The sequence below is a fragment of the Triticum dicoccoides genome, chromosome 3A (genome assembly GCF_002162155.2).
Source record: "Triticum dicoccoides isolate Atlit2015 ecotype Zavitan chromosome 3A, WEW_v2.0, whole genome shotgun sequence".
Lineage (NCBI taxonomy): Eukaryota > Viridiplantae > Streptophyta > Magnoliopsida > Poales > Poaceae > Triticum > Triticum dicoccoides.
The window spans coordinates 202,458,030-202,481,302 of record NC_041384.1 but is presented as its reverse complement, the minus strand read 5'-3'; the positions used below and the strand labels follow the sequence as shown (position 1 = coordinate 202,481,302).

The 23,273-nt window shown below is 43.4% G+C and overlaps 2 protein-coding genes across 6 annotated transcripts; both read left to right on the top strand.

The window, feature by feature from the left end:
• Positions 1-4,006: 4,006 nt before the first annotated feature.
• On the top strand, positions 4,007-9,493 carry LOC119267851. Of its 2 annotated transcripts, none has more exons than XM_037549288.1 (8): positions 4,007-4,238; positions 4,341-4,484; positions 5,542-5,629; positions 7,047-7,361; positions 7,837-8,550; positions 8,643-8,764; positions 8,836-8,894; positions 8,994-9,493. In XM_037549288.1, exons 4-7 carry the CDS (start codon positions 7,071-7,073, stop codon positions 8,873-8,875), a joined length of 1,167 nt encoding a protein of 388 aa, XP_037405185.1. In that variant the 5' UTR covers positions 4,007-4,238; positions 4,341-4,484; positions 5,542-5,629; positions 7,047-7,070; the 3' UTR covers positions 8,876-8,894; positions 8,994-9,493. The 2 variants fall into 2 exon arrangements, with proteins under 2 accessions (XP_037405185.1, XP_037405184.1); XM_037549287.1 differs by having other exon boundaries at positions 8,634-8,764.
• Positions 9,494-9,963: 470 nt separating this feature from the next.
• On the top strand, positions 9,964-13,779 carry LOC119267850. Of its 4 annotated transcripts, none has more exons than XM_037549286.1 (5): positions 9,964-10,453; positions 10,549-10,714; positions 10,815-10,993; positions 11,920-12,031; positions 12,929-13,779. In XM_037549286.1, exons 2-5 carry the CDS (start codon positions 10,579-10,581, stop codon positions 13,174-13,176), a joined length of 675 nt encoding a protein of 224 aa, XP_037405183.1. In that variant the 5' UTR covers positions 9,964-10,453; positions 10,549-10,578; the 3' UTR covers positions 13,177-13,779. The 4 variants fall into 4 exon arrangements, with proteins under 4 accessions (XP_037405183.1, XP_037405182.1, XP_037405180.1 ...); XM_037549285.1 differs by lacking the exon at positions 10,549-10,714 and having other exon boundaries at positions 9,965-10,453; positions 12,929-13,153; positions 13,240-13,779; XM_037549283.1 differs by lacking the exon at positions 10,549-10,714 and having other exon boundaries at positions 9,965-10,453; positions 12,929-13,159; positions 13,240-13,779.
• Positions 13,780-23,273: the final 9,494 nt, after the last annotated feature.

The following is a 23,273-nucleotide window of genomic DNA, read 5'->3' as shown; positions in this document are numbered from 1 at the left end:
AAGGTCCTTTCAGCCCCCAATCCATGAATCACTCGCGGGTGCTCCACAAGCCGACCCGTCTTTAGTCACCACATGTATCATGTATAAAGTATAGTATATACCCGTGATCACCCCCAAGTGATCACGGCCCAATAGTATAGCATGGCATACGGACAAGAATGTAGGGCCACTAATGATAAACTAGCATCCTATATTAAGCATTAGGATTGCAGGTAAAGGTAACAACAGTAGTAGCAAGGACAGGCTATGCATCAGGATAGGATTAACGGAAAGCAGTAACATGCTACACTACTCTAATGCAAGCAGTAGAGAGAAGAATAGGCGATATCTGGTGATCCAAGGGGGGGCTTGCCTGGTTGCTCTGGCAAGAAGAAGGGGTCATCAACACCGTAGTCGTACTAGGTAGCAGCGGCGTCGGTCTCGGTGTCTAATGTGAGAAGAGGGGGAAGAAACAATAAATATTAAGCAAACAGATGCATATCGATGCATGACATGACAAGTAGCGGTGCTAGGGGTGTCTTAACACGGTATGAGGTGGTACCGGTGAAGGAGGGAAACATCCGAGATATTATCCCCGGTGTTTCGCGTTTTCGGACAAACGAACCCGAGGGGAAAGGTTCGATGTTCGCTATGCTAGGGACATGTGGCGGACGAACAGACCGCGTAGTTGGATTCGTCTTGTCGTTCTGAGCAACTTCCATATATAAAACTTTTTCATCCGAGTTATGGATTATTTTCTCTGATTTTTTAAAGCTTTAAAGTTTGTCTGAAATTTCTGAAATTTATTTAATTCGAAAATAAATAGGAAAAACGATGTGTACCAGTGGTTGTCTAGCCATAGAGGCTGACATGTGGGGCCAGCCAAAGTTAAAAGTCTAGTCAACCGGTCAAAAGGGGTCAAGGTAGACCGGTCAAACTGTCAGGGAGGGGGCCACCTGCAATTCACTAATGTGTTAATTGGAATGATTTAAACTAGTTTTAATTTGTGATGGGGCCCCACTGTCATATACCTATTAACTTCTTTTTTTGAGACAAATATACCTATTAACTAACTGGGTTAGGTAGTCTACAAGGGGTTAGTGTTAAGGGGATTACCCCCTGATTAAAACTGGATTGGGCCGGCCTCATATCCAGAGCTAGCCGGACCCCTGGCTGAGTTGCACGCATGGGCACATGGCCACGGCGGCCATGGCCAGCAGGCAGGGCAGCGCAGCAGTGGCCGTAACAAGCGGCGGCGCTAGCCAGCGGTGGCGCTAGGCGACAGTAGGTGGAGCAGCAGGAAGCACGCAGTAGCATCACGCAGCAGCAGCAGTACAACGCAGCAGCGGCAAGGAGCAGCAGCGCGGCACACACGTAGGCGTACGCGTACAGGAGAGCTCGGGTGTGATCGGGGACGGCAAATAGCGACCGTATCAAGGCGGAGGAAGGGGGATCCGGAGGAGTTGCTCACCGCGAGCGCGACCACGAGGTCGGGGAGGCAGGGGACGGCTCGGAGCAGCGGCAATGGTGACGTGAGATGCGACGGCCGACGGAAGAAGACGATGCAAGCGTTGAGGAGGGGCGTCCAGGCTTGAGTTGGTCCCCTGAACTGATGAAGCCGGCCGCGGCGGACCTCCTGGGCGTGCTCCCGCATGCCGGAAACATCGACGACCGCGACAACGACGACGAGGCAGCGGTGACCGCGACTGGTTCAAGCTCGATTTCCGAGAAGAAGAGGAAGGGGGCGAAGGGGGAACGAAGGGGGAAAGAAGGAGCTCGATCTAGGGTTTTCGGGCGGCGCTCTTATAGGCGGCCAGGGGGCGTCGATGGTCGCCACGCACGTCGTGGCCGTGGCCATGGCCATGGATGTGTGCCACGACCCCCCTTGTCTCCTGTACAGAGGAAGGGGTGAGGTGGAGGTGGGCTGGGCCTACCCTTTCGCTAGATGGGCCATAGAGCCAGTAGATTAGGTCCCCTTCTTCACGTCTCTCTTTTCCCTTTTCTTTACATTTCTACCACAATTTTCTATTTAGCTGCTAGCAAATGGATTTAGTTAAGCCTGAAATTTGGCACAAAATTCAAGCACAATATTTTGAAGTGGCATATAAAGTTTTGAGTCATTTGGAAACTTATAATTATTTGTTTATTTTGAAATGGTTACGTTTGTTGTAGTTGGACCACTTTATATTTTACTAGAGATTAATCGGAGAGTCAAATGATATTGGATTCAACATGAAAAATGATCGGGGGGAATTATACTAAAATTTGCACATTTTAATTTTATAGTTTGAAGAAATACTAACTTGACTTGTTATTTGAATTTTGAATTTGACTCCGATTTTTTTATCAACTGGCAAATTGGCTTAATAAAATATGTTGACATGGCACAATAGGGTGAGGTTATTGTAGCCAAATTATCGGGGTGTTACAACTACTGCCCATGCAGCAGGAACCAAACCAACTCTGCCGCAAGGCAGGGATAGTCCAGATTTGGAAAGGTATGGACATATAAATATATATTCATGGCAACTTCCGCTGAGTTGGAATCTGTGCAAAAATCCGACACGATAGTACCGCATGCCAGGAGCGGTACTACCGCGTAGGGCGCGGATGTAAAAAATTACATCCGCCCCTACTTCCGCTCGTGTTGCTGTGCCAGGCTAGGGCTCATGTTACTACCGCACCCATGGGGCGATACTACCACGTAGGGCGCAGATGTAAAAAAAATTACATCCGCCCTACAATCGCTCGAGCGGCTAAGCCTGGCCAGAGGCCACGGTACTACCGCTCCCAAGAAGCGGTACTACCGCACCTACGGCCGGTACTGCCGCAAGGCCCCGCGGTACTACCGCTCTAAAGAGCAGTACTACCGCGTGCCTTAGAATAGCAACACTAGAAGTCCTTCATTTCGCAGAGACACAGAAAAACGGAGAATGCTCCAAAGAGCCAAAGGAAAGATGGTGCAAAAGGAGTAGACGTGTATGTGATGATTCCACCCAAACCTTTTCAAAGCGAACCCCTCTTAATAGTACAGCTTTCCTACGACTCAAATCCACCGAAAAGAAACATAGAGAAACACCGTCTTCAACAGTCTTCGAGGGCATCAAATCGTCTTGTGCCTAGTTATGATATGTCTGAAAATACTCAATGCACACGATTAGTCCGCAAAGCATTGTCATCAATCACCAAAACAACTAAGGGATAAATATGCCCTTACACCACTTCATATTTTTATGTCTAAGTTTGACTATTAATTTTACCAACAAAATATGAGTCATATGCCACAAAAGTATGTCACTGGATGCACATTTTAGAGAACTTTTCGATGATATATTTTTTACGACATATAGCTCATATTTTGTTGATCAAAATTAAAATTCAAAGTTTGACACAAAAAATAAAGTGGCATTGTATACATAAATATGTGAACATAAAAATAATAATATGTGAACAAGTTTCTTTATTTTCATAAACATTTCTGTAAATTTCATGACCATTTTTTGATGTTTACAAAAATTAATATATGTCATGAACATTTTTTAAAAACTGCACATACAAATTTTTAAATAGTTATGGAATTTTAACGTATGCCATGAACATTTTTAAAAATTGAACAAACAAGGTTTTATACTTTACTGAACATTTTTAAACATATGAACATTTTTGGAAATGTTGCAAACATTTCTAATGGTTAAAAACACTATTTTACATGCCATGCACATTTTTCATAAATTGCAGGAACAATGTTTTACATCTCATTGAAGATGCTATAAAATGTCATGATTTGTTTACATCTTGTGAACATTTTTAATGGTACCAACATGAATTAAAATGTCATGAACAATTTTTAGAAACGTGTGAACATATTATAAGTGCAATGACCTTTTTTCCCTTATTAAAATGCGTGAGCACTTTTTTTTTGAAAATACAAAACCCCTTTATTAAGTGTGTGAGCACTTCTTTTGAGGTGCGTGAACATTTTGTAGGACTATATATAAAACCGTTTGCGTTCTCGCTAGTTGGGCCTGGGCTACAAACGAAGCGAGGCGAGGCGAGGCGAGGCGAGGCAGACGCGCCCCTTCCACGGGAGCGCGGCGTCTCCTGCTCCTCGTCCCGCGGAAGGCGGCGTCTCCTCCGGCGACGACCGCCTTCCCCTCCTCCAGCGACGACCGCCTTCCCCTCCTCCGGTGAAGCGCGGTGTCTTCTCCTCCCGTGACGGCTCCCTGAATCCACCGCGCCGCGCGTTTCTCGGCTCGCGTGTGAGTCCGCGCTCTCTCCTCCCTCCTCCCTTTGCTAGGGTTTTAAGGCTTTAAGCGGCGAGGACGACGGGGGTAATCAGTTCGTTTTCGTCCTGCAATTAGGTGGAGCGCAGGAGCGATTCCGGCGGCAGGGGAAGGGTGGCCGCGGCTGCTGTCTGGGGTCGATTCTCACCGTACGCTTCGGTCTTCCTTTGCTGTCGCGTGGACTTCGGGTGTGCCGGTGGTGGCCACTGCCGTGGGATCGAGGTACTGCCCCCTGATACGAGCTCTGTTTCCCCCTTGCTTCATCTGCCCAGCGAATTGGTGCTTGAGATTCTCAGATTTGGGCCCGGGTTTGTGGGTGGTGCCATGCCGTTCAACTTATTTCTGCAGATTGAGTCGTTTGGGGGTTACATTCCTGTTTGTATGCTTATTAATTTGTCTTCCTCAGTCGCAGATTGTACCAGATTGTCTTCTTATCATACAATTGAAATTAATTGCAAAAGTTCCCTTGATCTGCTAGCATTTGAGTTCCATTCATTGTTTCTGGTGAACCATACGCCAAGTCATTGTCTGGCTTGTGGTATTAGTTTGTCAGCTGCTCCTTATGTAGGATTAGGTTTTGAAATCTCTCATCTAAGAAGGTACTGATTATCTATTATCATACAGTTCCAGTACAAAGGTTTCCCTAATCACCTACGATTTGAGTTGGACACATTCTCTTCTTAGGTTTTGAACTAGTTTTGTTTGAGAGTTAGAAATTCAATCTAAATTTATTTCCGGAATAGGTATCAAACTGACAAGTAAATTTTTGCAGTGGCTTGACACTTGCTGTTTTAAGATTTAGCACCCATTTGTCTTCTAGAATTAGATATCAAATTGATTAGTTGTATGCTCATATTCATTATACTCGTCCATTGTTTTGATTCCAAATGGTGTGGCAAGCCCCAAAGTTCCTACAAAACTGATATATTCACCTAGCTGTGATACTGATATGCATGATCACTTTTTTTGATTTGGCTTAAATGTTTACCCATGTTTTTTATTCTTTACAAACTGTCAAATATGCTGCCTCTTTTTGGCCTCCTTTTGTTAGAACCATGTTGCTGTTGATGCGCTCACTTTGCTTCATAACATTGCTACATGTGTAGTCTAGGGATAAGGTTGCTGCTAGTACAGATATGCTTTGTTTTGTCTCAAACATAGTAACTTTTGTTTCCTTTGCTTACAATCCTTTCAGGAATATAATTTTCTGTAAGTATGATGGTTTTACTCTTCAGTAACCTACTTCTTTCTGCTCTTGCATGGTATTTTAATTATCCAGTCACCCAGCTCCTTGTAGCCGTGGACTTTGGGTGTGCCGGTGATGACTACTGCCGTGGGCTAGAGGTGTTGTCCCTGATACGAATTCGGTATGCCCCCTGCTTCATCCGCTCTGCTAATTGGTGCTTGAGGTCCCTAAATTTGGTCCCGGGTTTGTGGGTGCTGCCTCGCGGTTCAACTTGTTTGTGCAGCTTGGGTCCTGGTTCCCTGTTTGGGGGTTCGTTTCTTGTTTGTTTGCTTATTAATTCATCTTCCATAGGGTTTGCTTAACTAAAACTGTACTTCATGTAGGCTTTAGAATCTCTATTTCAGAATGTAGCAAATTGTCTATCATTTAATTAGAATTAATTGCAAAAGTTCCCTTGTTCTGCTAACATTTGAGTTTCATACATTGTTTTTGGTGAACTATACGTTAAGTCGTTGTCTGGCTTGTGGTATTTGTTTGTTGGACAGTTAATCAGCTACTTCTTATGTATCATTAGGTTTTCAAATCTCTCATTTAAGAAGGTACTGATTGTCTATTGTCATATAGTTATCATACAAAGGTTTTCTTAATCACCTACGATTTGAGTTCCACACATTCTCTTCTTAGGTTTTGAACTAGCTTTGTTTGAGAGTTAGAAATTCAATCTAGAAATTATTTCTGAAATAGATATCAAGCTGACAAGTAACTTTTTGCAATGGCTTGGCACTTGTTGTTTTAAGATTTAACACCCATTCCTCTTCTAGAAATAGATATCAAATTGATTAGTTGTACGCTCATATTCATTATACTCGTCCATCGTTTTGATTCGAAATGGTGTAGCAAGCCCCAAAATTCCTACAAAACTGATATATTCACCTAGCAGTGATACCGATATGCATGATCACTGTTGTTTGATTTGGCTTAAATGTTTACCCATGTTCTTTTTATTTTTTACAAACTGAGAGATATGTTGCCTCTTTTGGCCTCCTTTTGTTAGAATCATGTCGCTGTTGGGGCGCTCAGTTTGCTTCTTAAAATTGCTACATGTGTAGTCTAGGGATAAGGTTGCAGCTAGTACAGATTTGCTTTCTTTTGTCTTGAACATAGTACTTTTGTTTTCTTTGCTTAGAATCCTTTCAGGAATCTAGTTTTCTGTAAGGATGATGGTTTTGCTCTTCAGTAACCTACTTTTTTCTGCTCTTGCATGGTATTTTAATTATCTAGTCACCCAGCTCTGCACCCTGCTGTTAAACTCTGAAGTGTGGTGGGTTTGGGAAATTTCTGGATAACTCTATTCCTCTCTAGTCTGTACAATACATATACTGGTTTACATGGGCCACGTGGGCCAGACTTACTCACACATATACGGCCCAACAAACTCTAATACTATTTCATACACTGTTTTTGCTGAACTGGCTGTGATTGGAGTAATTTGCTTATTTGACAAGTTGTCATACTCCCTCGGATATGTGTATTATTCGGCATTATGCATTTGCGCTTACTAATTGATTAGTCTGACATAATTAAATATTTTCTTCCAGTTATCAAGCAATTAGGGATCAAATATGGCTTCATGCCAAGAAAGAAAGCGGGCTGAGAGAGAGGCCAGGAAGAAAGTTGCACAGGCTTTCAAGGAAGGAGCTATTTGGAGGTTGAAGTTGCATATTCTTACTTGGTTAATGTGGATTTTGCTATGCGCTGAGTGGATATCAACAAACCGGGTACATGATGGTCTGCGCATGGCAATTCTAGGAGCGCCATGGACAATCGGTATTCTGTATTGCTCTACGGATTGGGTCCGAGATGTTTGCTGGGTTCTTATGCTGTACATTTGGCCTCAATGGATGCTGAACCTAGTATGTATCCTCATCTTCCTAAATTTATTTCAGCGAATGGTGATATATAGCCTATATAGAAATACTATAGAACCCCGCACTTGATGATCATGGACTAGTTTATACTCCCTCCTTATATTAGTTTACAGAGGGAGTACTATCTAGGAGAGCAAGAACTAATTTAGCAATCCTTATGTATCAAAGTTGCAGAATTCCTTTTTTTGTGTGTGTTTGGCCACTCACAGTTCTGTTTATAGTCATTAACATCACTGTTTTGTTTGTGTGTGTTGCTCTATCTACTGCTTACAGTAATACTCCAATTTCTAGTACGAGTAGTATTAAACTATTAATTCTGTTGCTTGAGTTAATAGATAGCAGAAACCAATCCTATCATGCTTAAACTAATATGCTCCACAATTATTGGTTCGAAGCACATGTCTTTTCATAAGTTGTATGCTGCAAAATAACTTGATTTTTGTGTGTGTATGATCTAAAGATACCCGGAGAGAGATCAGTGAGACAGTATCTGAATAAGTATGGAGTTGTTGATACGAGCCCAATTGAGGGTGGTGGTTCAGCGGTCATCTGCACCAAGTATGGTAGAAATCTGTGGTCAGGGTTTATTAAGGTGATAACTGATGCTCATAACCGGCACCAAAGTTGGGGCAGGCAATTCACTATGGAGGATCTAAGGATGAGTGGACACCGCTGCCGCATTAAGCGTGAACCCATGTGCGATGGAAGTTTTGCCAATCTGCTATTAGATCTGTCCATGTTGGCTAGGCTATTGCTGGTAGATGAATTCAGAGATTCCCAAGGATATCCAATTAGTTATATCCAGGAACTGTACAACTTGATGGTCTCCCCTACAGTTGGTTCATGTCCTTCAAAGGCAAAGAAGGAAAAGTTCCTTAAATTCCTGCACAACCATCCAGCAGTCAAGTCACCAAGAGCAGTCACGATCCTCATAAGTGCAGTCTTCCAAGCCTATAAATCAATGGGTCAAATAGAGAAACAGAAAGTTGATGACCTTGTGGCTAAGACCAAGCTTACTACTAAGGATTGGAGGGTAGACGCTGCGTTGAACTCGTTACTTAACAAGGTGTTGCTATTCAAGTACAACGACCCCAATAACACTCTGACCAGTTATGCTCCCAATTCGTGTGACCTTTTTAGGTTCTTATGGAACTTCCAGCAGCATGGCGGGGATGTAAGTTTTCTCATAATTCGAGTACTCCACACGCTTGTATTTTAGTTGTCGTCTGAAATAACGATATATGTTGTGCTTGACAGGCCAATCAGGGTGATAAAAAACAAAACATCTCTAACCTTGAGGAACTGGAGTATATTGCTTCATACAGATTTCCAACTTTCATATCTACGCTTATTGAAGATCTTGTTATGGTGTTGGATATGCAGGGGATGTAAGTCTAAAGTTTGATTTTGTTTGCTCTATTCAAAATTGATGTTCCATCATAACTGATTTGTTATGCAGGTTACAATATGCTTGGGAGAACTACACGTGTTCAGCTTAGAGACTCACAGTAACGAAAGGTAATTCTATCTACTTTAGAGAACATGGAAAAAGTCGTGCTTTCAACATGTCCCAGGTTTGGTGGTCCTGACACTTGTTTTTTTTGGTTGAAATTGCAGAGAGAACACTAAGTGAGAAGCGATTGTCAAGGACATGAGACCTGGGCATGTGGTTGAAATTGCAGAGAACAAGTGAGAAGCGATTGGCATGCAGGCCTGGACATATTCTGAGTTGACGAAGAATTAGTTGTTAGCACTCAATTGCAGAGCGATCAGATTAGCTTTTCTTGTCCTGATGCAGGGTATATCGTCTGTTTAGATGTATGTGCTTATTTTTGGTCACTGACCATTGCTTCGGTTAGCACTCGATCTGTTTCAGACTAATAGAATTAGATGTTAGCACGCTATCTTAGTTTTGGTCACTGACCATTGCTTCGGTTAGCACTCAATCTGTTTCAGACATCTAGAATTAGCTTTTAGCATGCTGTATGACTAGGCTCTCTTGAATGAGGACACTGCCCCTCTTTTAGCACTGCGCTGCTTTGTTACTGGTCAATGGAAGTACTTGTTTTTGGTCACTGACCGTTGGTTCTACTTTGTATGAACTCCTATCTTTTTCATGACGCTGGCTGTTGCTTGTTATTGGTCAATCTGATTCAGACCTCTAGAATCTGATTCCCTTTAGTACTCTGTATGCACTTATATGGTTTTGTTACTTTGTATGACAACTTCCTGTGAAGATATAGTGCCACAAGGAGCCTGGCAGCTAACTCTACCTTTTAGTCTCCCACTTACTGTTATCTCATGGACATTACCCAAGGTAAAATAAAGCGGTCAAAATGGGGTCATCCCTTGCCTTCAATAAGAAGAGGACATTACTTAAAGCGCGAGATTGAACTGGTGCTATTGTCTGTGTGTAATAAGGTGCATACTGAAGAAGTACGGTGGCCTCACTAGCTTCCACTGTTTCTATACAACAAAATAGAGCTGCTAATTACTCCCTCTGTCCCGAAATAGTTGTCGCTGAAGGTTTCTAGTTCAACTTTCGCGTAGTACAGAAATATCCCCACTTTCCAATTTTGCCCTCGCCGGCCTTCGCACTCGCTTGCTCACTCGCTTGCCCAACCGCACTCACTCGCTCGTGCTCTCTCGCACGCTTCTCGCCGCTCGTCGGCCTTCCCTTCTCACCTGCCTCCCCTCTCCCCGCCGCTCGCCGGCCTCACGCTCCCCTCTCCCCACCCCATCGCTGACCTCACCCTCCCTCTCCCTCTCCCTCTTCCTTTCCACCACCCCGCCTCCACTCACACCCCGGAGGTAAAAAAATCAATCTTTTGAGCCGGCGACGAGCTTCTACTCTGGAATATGCAATAGAGGCGTGGATGTGGAGCGCCAGCGCTGGATCTGGGCGAGGGAGGCATGGATGTGGAGCGGCACCCGAGCGGTGGATCGGGAGCAGCGCCAGAGCAGTGGAGCGGCGGATCTGGAGCAGAGTCTTCGTCCTCACGGTGCACACGTCGTCGTCTTCGTCAGATGTCCCCACCTCGCTGACGCATTCGATCCGCGCATGCTGTGTTCTCTCGGTATTGCCTGCTGCATCCTCCTCAGTTAGTCGATTGCTGACCTTCCGCTGGTTACTTGCTCAATACAATGCGCTCATCTCTTTGCTGTTTGGTAGTAAAACAATCGTCAGTAGTACTTGCTCAGAATGAATCGTTGCTGTTGGGTGGTAAATCTACCCGTACGTTGGGTAATAGCCTTATCGGTAGCTGCAACTGTAACACTGGTTGCTCTCTGCTGCTTCATCGTTTACTGTTGTCGGCTTAGAAAAAGGCACACAAAAGGTGGGTAAATTAGCCGGTTAATTACTAAAATGCTCAACATAAATATAAAGAGTCGTAATTACAGAGATCGATATTGATAGTGCCAGTTCACAATTTTCAGGTAAAGTGAAGTTACAGGAAAAAAGTACTCACCAGTTTCAAGGAGATGAACTTGTTTGGGAAGTGGAAGCAGAGTTGTCTGAATTTTCAGTATGTGAGTTTCATCAGATATTAGAGGCTACAAGTAACTTTTCTGAGGAAAACAAAATTGGCGAAGGTGGATTTGGCCCGGTTTATAAGGTAAAATAGAACACCATGCATTATATACTCCACATTTTCTAGGCAAGGCAACACAAAATGATTAACTGAAATTGACAAGATTAACTGAAATTAAGTTTCAGTATACCTGCGCTGGTAGTTTTAGTTTCAGTTAAACTTGGTAATACAGCTCCCAAGCAGGGCCGTGTTAGGGGAGCTGTTCGATTTGTAGTGTGTAGACTGTAGAGAGTCTTACTTAATGTTTGTTCAAGTACTAAAAGAACACGAGGCCTTGCATTGCGATCGATGGCTAGAGTTCTTCTATGCATGGCTGATTCTGCAACTACAAGAAATTTGTTTTAATAAGTTTGTTATTTGCCTTGCAAAAATCATGCCAGGGCTGCCCTACAAGTTTTGCTGAAATTACTTATTTTCTTTCTGGCTAAATTAAGGAGAACATATGGGCGACAGAACTGTAAATTACTCATAAATGGGCAAAGAGGAGGAAGAGTCATCTTTATTATCTTCTCTCATTCTCTAGTCTTTTCCATGCCCTCTCGTTCAACTTGCTCCAACAGAGACTTGATGTCCTCTAGCTTTGCATAATTAATGAGATGCCCAACTACTTTGAGGACCCACTTTATTTTCTTCTGTGGCTTACAACAACTCCGACAATGATATATCATCAATAGAAAAATCTTGAACGAGTTATTGAACTTGATTTTTTTGGTTTTGGTTTTGGAGTAGTTCAGACAACAAATTAAGGAAGAAAAGTTCCTTTTATAATTTTGAAATTTTCAGAGATTGTGTACCAGCCAATAGTGATAAAGTACAAAAGTTTCATCTAGAGTTTTTAGACATAATAACAAGTAAAATTGCAATTCTGCTGCTCATCATGATCGAATGGTGCATTACTGTTATCTTGGATATTTTTTGCTTATATCCTGCTTTATGTGTTGGTGGCACAGGATGATCGACGGGTGCATGTCATAGAGAGAGACCTGACAGAGCCTGATAGAATTGTGGGTGAATTGTTACAACCTGGAGGTTACTTGAAATTGATAGAATTGGGTCTGCAGGGTAAGCTTTGCTCTCTCCTGCTCAAAATGGGTTTCCTAACAGAACCATAGGCAATGTATACTGACTACTCAGTATGGGTTTCATTCTACCCAGACCGCGTTGATGAAATTGATGCACAACGTGTCCTTGGTTATGCATTATTCATGTCTTTGAGTAGATTTTTTGGACATAATAACAAGTAAAAATGCAATTCTGCTGCTCATCATGATCGAATGGTGCATTCAGGCTATCTTGGATATTCCTTGCTCTCTAAACTCTCTTATCTTCTCCTATCTAAATGGAGTAAACTGGAGTATGGATTAGCTTAAAATGAAGTGCAGTACTGTTTTGGTTTCATTGAAAAAAATCTGAACAAAAGAGAAACATCACCTGCTGAAGCTTCTGTAATTTTGTAAATTCTGAATCACATTTTTAGTTTTGCAAATTCTGTAATTTTGCACATGAAGCTTCTGTAATTTTGCCCATGAAGCTTCAGATTTTAGCACATGAAGCTTCTGCTACTGTTAATCTTGTCATGAATCTTCTGTTGATTTGGTACATTAGCTTAAAATGAATCTTTTCCTTTAAGTGAAACTAAATAAAAAAAATTCTGTTAATTTAACAGTTGCAGTAGTATAGCACTTGCAGTAGTGTAGGACAGTAGTAGTTTAGTGTAGGACATCAGTAGTTTAGTGTAAGTTTTAGTTCATTAACTGAATTTTTTCAGTTACTTAACTGAAACTTTTTCAGCTACAGTAGGACTTCTCTTCTCTCTTCTTCTCTCTTATCTTTCTCTTCTTGCATCTGTAGTTTAGTGTACTTCCCTTGTGCCCTCCATACTCCTCTCCTCTCCCACTCCTTTCCTCTCCTGCTACTTTGCTTGTTCTCTTCTTCTCTAAATTATCTCATGCATTACAGGTTTCCCAATTGCAAAGCTGCTGCCTTGTGACCATGAGGTCATGGGTTCAAGTCCTGGAAACAGCCTCTTACAGAAATGTAGGGAAAGGCTGCGTACTATAGACCCAAAGTGGTCGGACCCTTCCCTGGACCCTGCGCAAGCGGGAGCTACATGCACCAGGTTGCCCTTTATTACAGGTTTCCCAATTGATCATTACACTCCAGTAATTTCTTCTGATGCCAATTGTGAGGGTGATGATCTTGTCTGATTGCCATAGTTATTGATCTTAACAAATTCTTCCTGATTGAATGTCTCCTGATCAATTTTACAGACTATTGTACCTAAAAGCATCAACAAATTCTCCCAATTCTGCATTTGGCGAAAACTGATAAGAATTGGGAGCAGCGAGGAGTACCTGGCGAGGACCGGGCGGGGGAGCAGCAAGGATCAGGCTGGTCAGTGCGGTTGAGAGGACCAGGTTGGTGCAGCGAGGACTAGATTGGGAGGAGCGGTGGGGCGGCTAGGCTGGGGCAGCGGCGATCAAATTGGGAGCGGTGGCCACCAGACTGGGCGGAGGAGGAGGAGGAGGAGGAGCAGGCGGCGGAGGAGGAGGAGGTAGAGGGCGGAGGAGGAGGTGGCCGGACTAGCAGCTGGAGGAGGTGGAGGGCGCAGGTGGCCTGGCGGAGGAAGACTACGAGGAGGAGCCTGGCGGAGGAAGACGATGACTCGTTTTCAAATCAGGGGTATTTTTGTACATTTGCTCGTTTCCACCTGGTCTGAAAAATCCCCCAACGACAACTATTTCGGAACAGAGGGAGTATTAGGTACTATATATCTCACTCATATTAACAATCTTACCATCTTCTCTTCACAAAACGCCACTATTTGTCAATCAGATCGACACCTAACTCCAAGTCAGGCTGAGAAATTAAAAAAAAAGGTAAGGCTGAGAAAAATACATTTTTTCCCGCAAATACGCAAAGCCTCCGTATCTTTCCATTGATAGAAGAATAGGGAATTAGTACAAAGTGATGGCACAACACATGCATGATCGCAAGATGGAGTGAACACGGTGCCCAGAGCAGAGAGACAAGAGAGAGAAGGGTTGCTCGGCCCGAACAAACACACAACACAGCTAAACTCCCTAACATGAGAAGCAATCTGACCCAATGTCGGCGGTAAAACCGGCAGACCTCAGGGTAGGGGGTCCCGAGCTGTGGATCTTGAATCGGTGGTAACATGGGATGAAGGAGACAATATTTACCCAGGTTCGGGCCCTCTCGAAGAGGTTCCTGCTTTGATTGTGTTGATGATGATGTATCGAGTACAGGCTTGATCTACCTCGAGATCGTAAGTAGAGATCTAACCCTAATGCTAGGTGTATGTAGCTGTGATCGAGTCCCCCCTATAGGCTAAACCCTTTTGATGCGGAGCATCCTACGACCATCCCCATGGACCTGTCTACGTCTGCCCAAGCACCAAGTGGTCCGATGACAAGAGCTCGTGCCCGCGCTATCGAAACCTATGTGAACTCGCTCCTCTTTGAACTTACACATTCCGCGTGTGAGACATGGCTACTACCTCAACCAGAGACCTTATGCATGCTCAGGTACTTGGATGAGGGACGTGAAGATGCTATACGTCAAACGGATAAGACGGCAACGACACCAAGTACAAGAACCAAGTGGAAGAGCTGCCAGAAAGCTACAGCCAGCGGACGACCGGTAGTTACCGGACGTCCGACAGCTGGAGGTCCAGCCAGCCAGAAGGCCCAGTGAGGAACACTACAGCGGACGGACGACCGACCCATACCGGGCGTTCGACACCCTCCCGCGCCAGGACGTCTGACCCACTCCAGAAATCTAGCATCCCTGTTCCAGAACCAAAACGCCAGCAGACCGAGGCTTTCCGGACGACCGACGCAGCGGACGTCCGACTGCGTCCGGAAATCCGATGACGCCTCAGCCGAGCCGAAACGTCAGAAGTCTGGTCCTTACCGGACATCCGGTCTCTCGTGAGCCATCGGATGACCGGTAACTACCGGACGTCCGGCGCCTATCTGAGCACAGTTTCAAGTCCAAGGCCCATGTACCCCCTCACTTCGCCCTCATTTGCACTAAGACTATATATAGGACCCCTCCTCCTCCTAGCTAGGGTTAGCAAAGTGATAGCTCATTCATATTAGAGCCTTTGCTCCTTGTATCCACCTCCTCTTGCGAGAGAGGGACTACTCCCATGGACAGCAAGCCCTCCATGTGAGAAGATCCTACGGGATTCAAGACCCCGAAAGGGAAGATTCATATCCGGATATCAAGACATCTCTGCTCACTGATTGGGAAGAATTACCTATGTATCTCAGTGTGTTGACTTGGGATCTTTGTCACCTTTATATGTTATGTGGATTTAGCGTATGTGTAATTGGATCTTGTTTATTTAGTGTTTTTCCTCTCGTTTCCCCTAGTGATCAACATTTATACATGATCAATATTTTTCACATACTTGTTCAACATTTTTATATACTTGTCACTTTTATACATGATCAACATTTTTCACATACTTGTTCAACATTTTTATATAGATGATAACCATTTTCTCAAATACTTGTTCAACATTTTTCAATACTTGTTCAACATTTTTATATACATGATCAATATTTTTTTCAAATACTTGTTTAACATTTTTCAAATTCTTGTTCTACCTTTTATTCAAATACTTGTTTTTGAAAAAGTGTTTTTTGTAATATATATATTTAGAATATTTTAAAGTATAAACAAAAGTAAAAAAAGGAAAGCAAAAAATAAAAACAAAAAACATGAAAAAGCAAAACAGAAAATAGGCTGGTGTTTCTCGCGTGCGTGGGCCGGCTTAGATGCTTGCGCCCTTCAGCAAGTCAGACGCCTCGACTCGCTGAACGCGAGACAGAGCGGTGCCCCTGGCGGGCGTAGTTTTTTACCGCCACTATTACTTGAGTTAGCAGTAGCGGGCACTAATTGCGGGCCGCCACTGATATTTTTGGACAGATTTTCTCTGGGACCAAAAAATATTAGTGACGGGTACATTTGGCTGCTCGCCACTGATAAGTCAAATACTAGTGGTGGGCGCAGTTTTGAACCTGTCACTGGTAACATTTGTTTCATGACAAATCTGGATACCTGTTTTTTTTGTTGAGGAAACACAGTGGGGAAGACCCCCACTGTAACTCATTTTCTATTAGTTGGTGGGACAATTACAGGTGGCTATACACATGTATGCCTGAATGTATACAATGGGATAAATTAAAAAGTGTCTAGCCAAGCTTGCATTCCCTCTTTTAGACTAGGTTTTGTCTTCTTGATGATGGTGCTGATGTGCTCCTTGAAGCATGATATGCAATATGCAGTGTCTTTGGTTTTGTTGTAAAAAATGATGGCATTTCTGTGTTTCCAGATGCTCCAACATCCTGCCATTATGCATTCCTTGAATCCTACCATGTTGATTCTATTTTTGGCTTCCATCATCATGTCATTGATATTCAGGTCAGTGTTCCATTCCAATCCCAAATTCATCCAAATTTTTTGACTGAAATCACAGTTGAAGAAAATATGTTGAAGATATTCATTGGGCTCCTCCTCACAGAGAACACATTTGCTCTTCAATGTAGAAGTTTTTCCTCACCAGCAAATCTCTGATGTTTAGTCTGTCCAGCAGCAATAACCAAAAAAAAGAACTTTTGTTTTGGCAGACAGTTGGATTTCTAAATCCATTGGAAAGATTTAGGAGCCTCAGATGGGTCACCAATGAGATGTTGATATATTCTTTTATTGGAGTAGTGCTTACACTGCCACTTGAAATGCCAAGTATCTCTATTGCTGCTATTGTTTCCTTCAGTTAACATGTTGTGCAACTCTTGACTCTATTGCACAGCAATTGAGGACATTGAAAGATGAAACATACTGTAAAAATCACTCTCAATAATATTGATTGCTGAGGCAATAGTGATGCTGTCATTTTTGGCATATGAGTGAAGCTGAGGGAATTTGTTTTCCAAAGTGTATGCTTGCCATACATCTTTCCATAATAGGACAGTATTGCCAGCTGGTGGTTTACTGTAAGTGCATCTACTGCCATCCCTAGTTGGTTTTGGAGTATTGACGACAAACCTAGTTGAGGGACTAATCTGTTTGTAAGAATTGCAGGATAACACAGGTAGAAGTCCCTCATTGATTCGGTTTTACTACCAGAGATAGCCCCTAAAACTGTATGAAGACATTGAAGTCAAAGATGGTATATGAAGATATTCACATTAAAGACTATGACAAGAGAAGACACTATATGAAGCCTATGGAGCTCGAAGACTTAGATCTTTCGTAGTTCTTTTTCTTTTGTGTTGAGTCATAGGAACCACCGTACTGTTAAGTGGGGTCCAAGAGAACCAGTCAGAATGACTGAAGTGATGCCTAAACCAAAAACCTATGTCTTTGAGTGAAGACTATGAGAGCGAATCTTGTCCAGAGTCAGACAAGTCAGGTTTGCTTGTAGCCCAAGTAAAGTTGCCCTGTGAGTTTGAAATCTGACCGTTGGAACACGTGTCAGTTCCTTAGTGACCCAGGGTCATTTCGGACAAATCAGGTCGGGTTGCCAAGTGGCTATAAATAGCCCACCCCCTACAACCATAAACGGTTGGCTGCTTAGATTGAAAGCACGACTTTTGTCGTTTGAGAGCAACCCACCTCGAAGCCTTTGAGAGAGAATTCCTTGAGAGGATAAAGCCCTAATCACCAGAGCCAGAGAGAATTGGGCATCACTTAAGTCTTCTTGTCTGTGTGATCTGAAGACTTATTACACTTGAGGACTGTGCATCCTCCAGCCGGTTAGGCCTCGCGTTCTGAGCTTCCAAGAGACATTGTGGATTGCCAGTGAACAAAGTCTGTGAAGGTTTGGGAGTCTACCTTGAAGACTTACCAGAGTGATTGGGCAAGGTCTATGTGACCTTAGCTCAAGGAGAATACGGTGAGGACTGGGTGTCCTGAGCTGCGTGTTCAGGACTGGGTGTCCGGAACTGTGTGTCCTAAGGTTTAAATACCTAGCCGCTCCAACCAGACATACAGTTGTCACAGCAACTGGAACTGGTTCAACAAATTATTGTCTTCAGCGAGTCACTGGTTTCATATTCACTTCACTTTACTTACTGTTACTCCTTGTGAAGTCATTTTATGTTTGCTCTATCATTTGTCTTCACTGAGTGACTGCGTGTTCTGTTTGGCTTCACAATATCTTCCTACCTGATCCTTACTACCTAGCTGCTATTAGTCTTTGTGCTTTCACTTCATTGAATACTTGACTATGGTTTGCCTAGTGTAGTCTACCTTCCGCTGCTTGGTAATAGGTTTAATTTTATCGTTTTTCTTCAAAACTTCTATGTTCTGAAGACTTTCATAAAAATCGCCTATTCACCCCCCCTCTAGTCGATATAACGCACTTTCAATTGGTATCAGAGCAAGGTTCTCCCTTGTTCTGTGTGATTCGGTTTAACCACCTAGAGTTTTAGCTATGTTGACTGCAGGGATAATTAAAGTCTCCGCTGCGTGCCCCGTCTTTGATGGAACTGAATATCCCTACTGGAAGAATAAGATGCGCATGCATCTTGAAGCCATTGACGTAGACCTATGGTATGTCGTCGAGAACGGCGTTCCGAAGGTTGGAGAAGGTGTCACTACTGCTGATGTCAAGAAATTCGTTCAACTGGACTCTACTGCCAAGAATATCATTTGTGGTCATCTGACCAAAGGACAGTATGGCCGTGTGAGTGCTTTGAAGACATCCAAGCTGGTCTGGGACTGGCTCTCCAAGGTCAATGAAGGCATCTCAACCCAGAGAGATCAGAGAATCAGTGTCCTTCGCAACCTCTTCAACCGCTTCAAGCGAAATGACAATGAGAATGTCCAGCACACATTTGACCGACTCACTGACATCACAAATGAGCTTCAAGCCCTCGGCGCCACTGAGATTACCAAACACGAAGTCGTCAAGACGCTGCTGAGATCACTTGATAGTTCGTTTGACATCCTGGCCCTGATGATTCAAGAACGTCCTGATTTCAAGACACTCGATCCGTCTGACATACTTGAGAGGCTCAACACACATGAGTTTCAGCTTTCGGAGAAAAGAGATATCTACGGTCCAAACTATGGGCGAACTCGTGCCTTGAAGGCAAAAGTTGTCTCCTCATCTGAAGAAGAATCTGACAGCAGTTCTGATGATCCTGAAGACATTGGAAGGGAACTTGCTATGCTTGTCAAGAAGTTCCAAAAATTCACCAAGAAGAAAGGCTTCAGAAAGTCTTCCCGATCAAGTTCAAGGAATGATGAAGCTCCTGCTCATGACTACAAGAGGAAAACATGTCACAAGTGCAAGAAACTTGGCCACTTCATCTCTGAGTGTCCACAGTGGGACAATGAGAACAAAAAGAAGAAGAAGAGCAAGGAATATGACTCTGACGACAAGAAGAAGAAGAAGAAATACTCAAAGTCTTCTTCCAAGTCTTCCTCAAAGTCTTCATCACACAAGAAGAGCTCATCTGGCAAGGCACGTGCGTTTGTTGGCAAGGAAATGGATTCAGAGGAGGAGTCTGCTTCTGAGGAGGCGGAGGTGGAGTCTGAGGAGGAATCCGACTCAGGCGTCGCAAGTCTGGCTACAACATACGTTGCCAAGTCCATCTTCAACACTGAAGACAATGACTTCATCACCGACACCGATGCAAATGACAAGGACTACTCCGCTTCTACCTACTGCTTCATGGCACACGGTGCCAAGGTAAACACACGCACTACTCACTATCAAACATCTAGTGACGATGACTCTGATTGTAGTTCAAAACCTAGCTACAAAACACTTGCTAAAATTGCAACTGAACAACAGAAAGCTATGGAACATATTCAAAAACTGTTAGATAGAAGCGATGATCTGTTAGGTGCTGAAATGACTCGACCTGAATCCTTAATTGAAGACATAAAAAATCTTCACGTTAAGTATCAGGAACTTGAAAGTCGTCATGAAACTTTCTCAACAACTCATGAAAAGCTTTCCTATGATTATCTTCAAAGGAAGCAAGATCTTGAGAAATTGAGAGCGAAAGATCTTCAAAGGGAAAACGAGTCACTTCGCGCCAAACAGATCAGTCCCGCTCAGGAAGGATTTGAACCACCATGTCTTAAATGCATTGAGCGTGATAATGCTACTTCTGTTGCTGAATGTTCTACTGCTACTGCTATTGCAATATCTTCAACTGTTGATGTGGTAACTAACCCCTCTGCTAAGGATACCACCGCTATTGCTGATGAGAATGCTAGGTTGAAGACATTGCTTGAAACAGGGATGTACAAAAGTCTTAAAGGGCATCAGATGCTATGTGATGTCCTGAAAAAGCAGATTCTGAACCGAAACCCTAGGAAAGAGGGTGTAGGGTTCGTAAGGAAAATGAATGCAGATGGCTCTTACTGGAAACCTGAGCAGTACCCCAAAACCTTGTGGGTTGCTGCAAAGGAACCTTCAGCAGATCCATCCAATCTATCTGGCTTCACTTGTGCTAACCCCATTATCATTGATGAATCCTTTGATGCAAACTATATACTGTTTAAGAATAAGAATGGTGAAGTGTTTGCCAGGTACATTGGTACTAACTGCAGGAATGGACCGCCTATGAAGAAGATCTGGGTTCCGAAAAGGTGTCTGAAGAGTCTTCCTGTGAATGTCATCATGACACCTCACGTGAAGAAGACAAACCTCAGACCAAAGGCTTCATACGGTCCAAAGGCTTCATACAGACAGAGGACTCACCTGAGTCGCACTAACGCAAACGTTTTGCAGGGAAACCACACTCAGGCATATGAATATGAGAGCGGTTCATCAAACCGCCATGTTCATAAGACCAAGAACTATTCTGCTTATTCTTATGAGTACTATTGTCCGCCTGCAAGACTGTTTGCTAGGGCTTCAAAGCCAAAATTCTCAGATGCCGCACTTAGACTAATTGCTTCTAAGCCACCCTTGATGTGGGTGGCTAAGAAAGCTTAACTCTCATTTGCAGGGAAAGGTCTCCAGCAGAAAACCAAAATCGTCTGACGCCATTGCTGGGGACCTTAAACATCTTGTAGGGCGCAAGATGAAATGCCCAAATGGTCTTACTATGTACTTCGTACCTGAATCGCTTGCTACTCTCCCTATTAGTCCTAACCTGGATCTAAGCTTTCATAACCCACTGGTTCGTCAAATATTTTTGCTTCTCAATGCTCTTGGTGAAGCCTATCCCCCTAACTGCACTGTAGGGTACGACACCAGCATCTTCAGAATGGATTATTGACAGTGGGTGTACAAATCACATGATTGGCAAAAGAAGTCTTCTTATGGACTCAACCTTACGTCCATCCGACAAGAGCCACATCACATTTGCTGACACTGGTAAAAGTAAGGTATTGGGTCTAGGTAGAGTTGCAATCTCAAGGGATCAACACATGGATAAAGTCATGCTTGTTGAATCCCTTGGCTTCAACTTAATGTCTGTCTCAATGCTTTGCGATTTGAACATGATCGTAATGTTTGGGAAATATTGTTGCCTTGTACTAATGGAATCTGACAAGTCTCTAGTGTTTGAAGGGTATCGAAAAGATGATTTGTACGTGGTAGATTTCTCAGCAGGGCCACAACTTGCAGTATGTCTTCTAGCAAAGGCTTCAGAATGCTGGCTCTGGCATCGGAAGCTTGGACATGCTGGCATGAGGAACCTTCACACCCTTGAGAAGAAGAAGCATGTCATAGGCATCGAGGGCGTCAAGTTCAAGAAAGACCACTTATGCGGTGCCTGTGAAGCAGGGAAGATGACGAGGGCCAAACATCCCTCGAAGACAATCATGACCACTACTCGACCCTTCGAACTGCTTCACATGAATCTTTTCGGTCCCACTCACTACTCAACTCTAACTACTATTGCTTGCCTCTATGGCTTCGTTATTGTTGATGATTATTCTAGATATACTTGGGTGCACATAATCCTTTACAAGACTGAAGTGCAGGATGTCTTCAGACGCTTCGCCAATCGAGCTATGAATAATTTTGGCGCCAAGCTAAAGCACATCAGAAGTGACAATGGCACTGAATTCAAGAACACTGGCCTTGATACATATCTTGATACATTGGGCATCACACATGGATTCTCAGCCCCGTACATGCCACAGCAGAATGGCGTCGTCGAACGCAAGAGCAGAACACTAATTGAGATGGCCAGAACGATGCTAGACGAATACAAGACACCAAGAAAATTCTGGCCCGAAGCCATTGATACTGCATGCCATACAATCAATCGTGTTTATCTTCACAAGCTACTGAACAAGACATCTTATGAGCTCCTTACCGGCAAGAAGCCAAATGTCAGTTACTTCAGAGTATTTGGCGCAAGGTGCTGGATTAAGGACCCACATCACACCTCAAAATTTGCACCAAAAGCACATGAGGGTTTTATGCTTGGATATGGAAAGGATTCACACTCCTACAGAGTCTTCAATCTTTTCCATTACAAAGTGGTTGAAACAGTGGATGTGCGGTTCGATGAGACCAATGGTTCACAAAGAGAGCAGCTGCCAAATGTGCTAGATGAAGTTCCATCCAGTGAATCAATCAAGCTAATGGGAACTGGAGAAATTATACCTTCTGAAGCTCATCCTAAAGAAGAACTTATCATTTCAGCACCTGATCAACATGAAGACAATGCTCAGCCTGAAGACATTCCTTCCAACAACGACAATGAACAGCAAGAGCAAAGTCTTTGCCCTGTACATCCTCGCGTTGCCAATGAAGTGTAGATTGAAAGAATAATTGATAGCATCAATGCACCTGGTCCACTCACTCGTTCAAGGGCAACTAAGCTAGCAAATTTCTGTGGGCACTTCGCATTCGTCTCAATAGCAGAACCCAAGAAAGTTGAAGAAGCCTTCATGGAACCTGAATGGATTCAAGCTATGCAAGAAGAGCTTCAACAGTTTGAGATGAATAATGTATGGGAACTGGTTAAGCGTCCTGATCCACGGAAGCACAATATAATAGGCACCAAATGGATATACCGCAACAAGCAAGATGAGCATGGTCAAGTTGTCAGAAACAAAGCTTGTCTCGTTGCTCAAGGATATACTCAAGTGGAAGGCATTGACTTTGATGAAACATTTGCTCCTGTGGCTAGACTTGAAGCCATACGCATACTGCTGGCCTATGCAAATCATCATAACATACTTCTATATCAAATGGATGTGAAGAGTGCCTTTCTCAATGGCAAGATTGAAGAAGAAGTGTATGTTGCACAACCGCCTGGCTTTGAAGATCCAAAACATCCTGACATGG

Coding starts and splice junctions, on each gene's coding strand:
- LOC119267851 (XM_037549287.1), top strand. CDS start 7,071: ATGGCTTCATGCCAAGAAAGAAAGCGGGCTGAGAGAGAGGCCAGGAAG. Junction 8,551..8,633: donor TCCAGCAGCATGGCGGGGAT/GTAAGTTTTCTC, acceptor TGTGCTTGACAG/GCCAATCAGGGTGATAAAAA. Junction 8,765..8,835: donor GTGTTGGATATGCAGGGGAT/GTAAGTCTAAAG, acceptor TTTGTTATGCAG/GTTACAATATGCTTGGGAGA.
- LOC119267850 (XM_037549282.1), top strand. CDS start 10,294: ATGTGGAGCGGCACCCGAGCGGTGGATCGGGAGCAGCGCCAGAGCAGT. Junction 10,454..10,814: donor GCGCATGCTGTGTTCTCTCG/GTATTGCCTGCT, acceptor CACAATTTTCAG/GTAAAGTGAAGTTACAGGAA. Junction 12,032..12,928: donor GATAGAATTGGGTCTGCAGG/GTAAGCTTTGCT, acceptor CATGCATTACAG/GTTTCCCAATTGCAAAGCTG.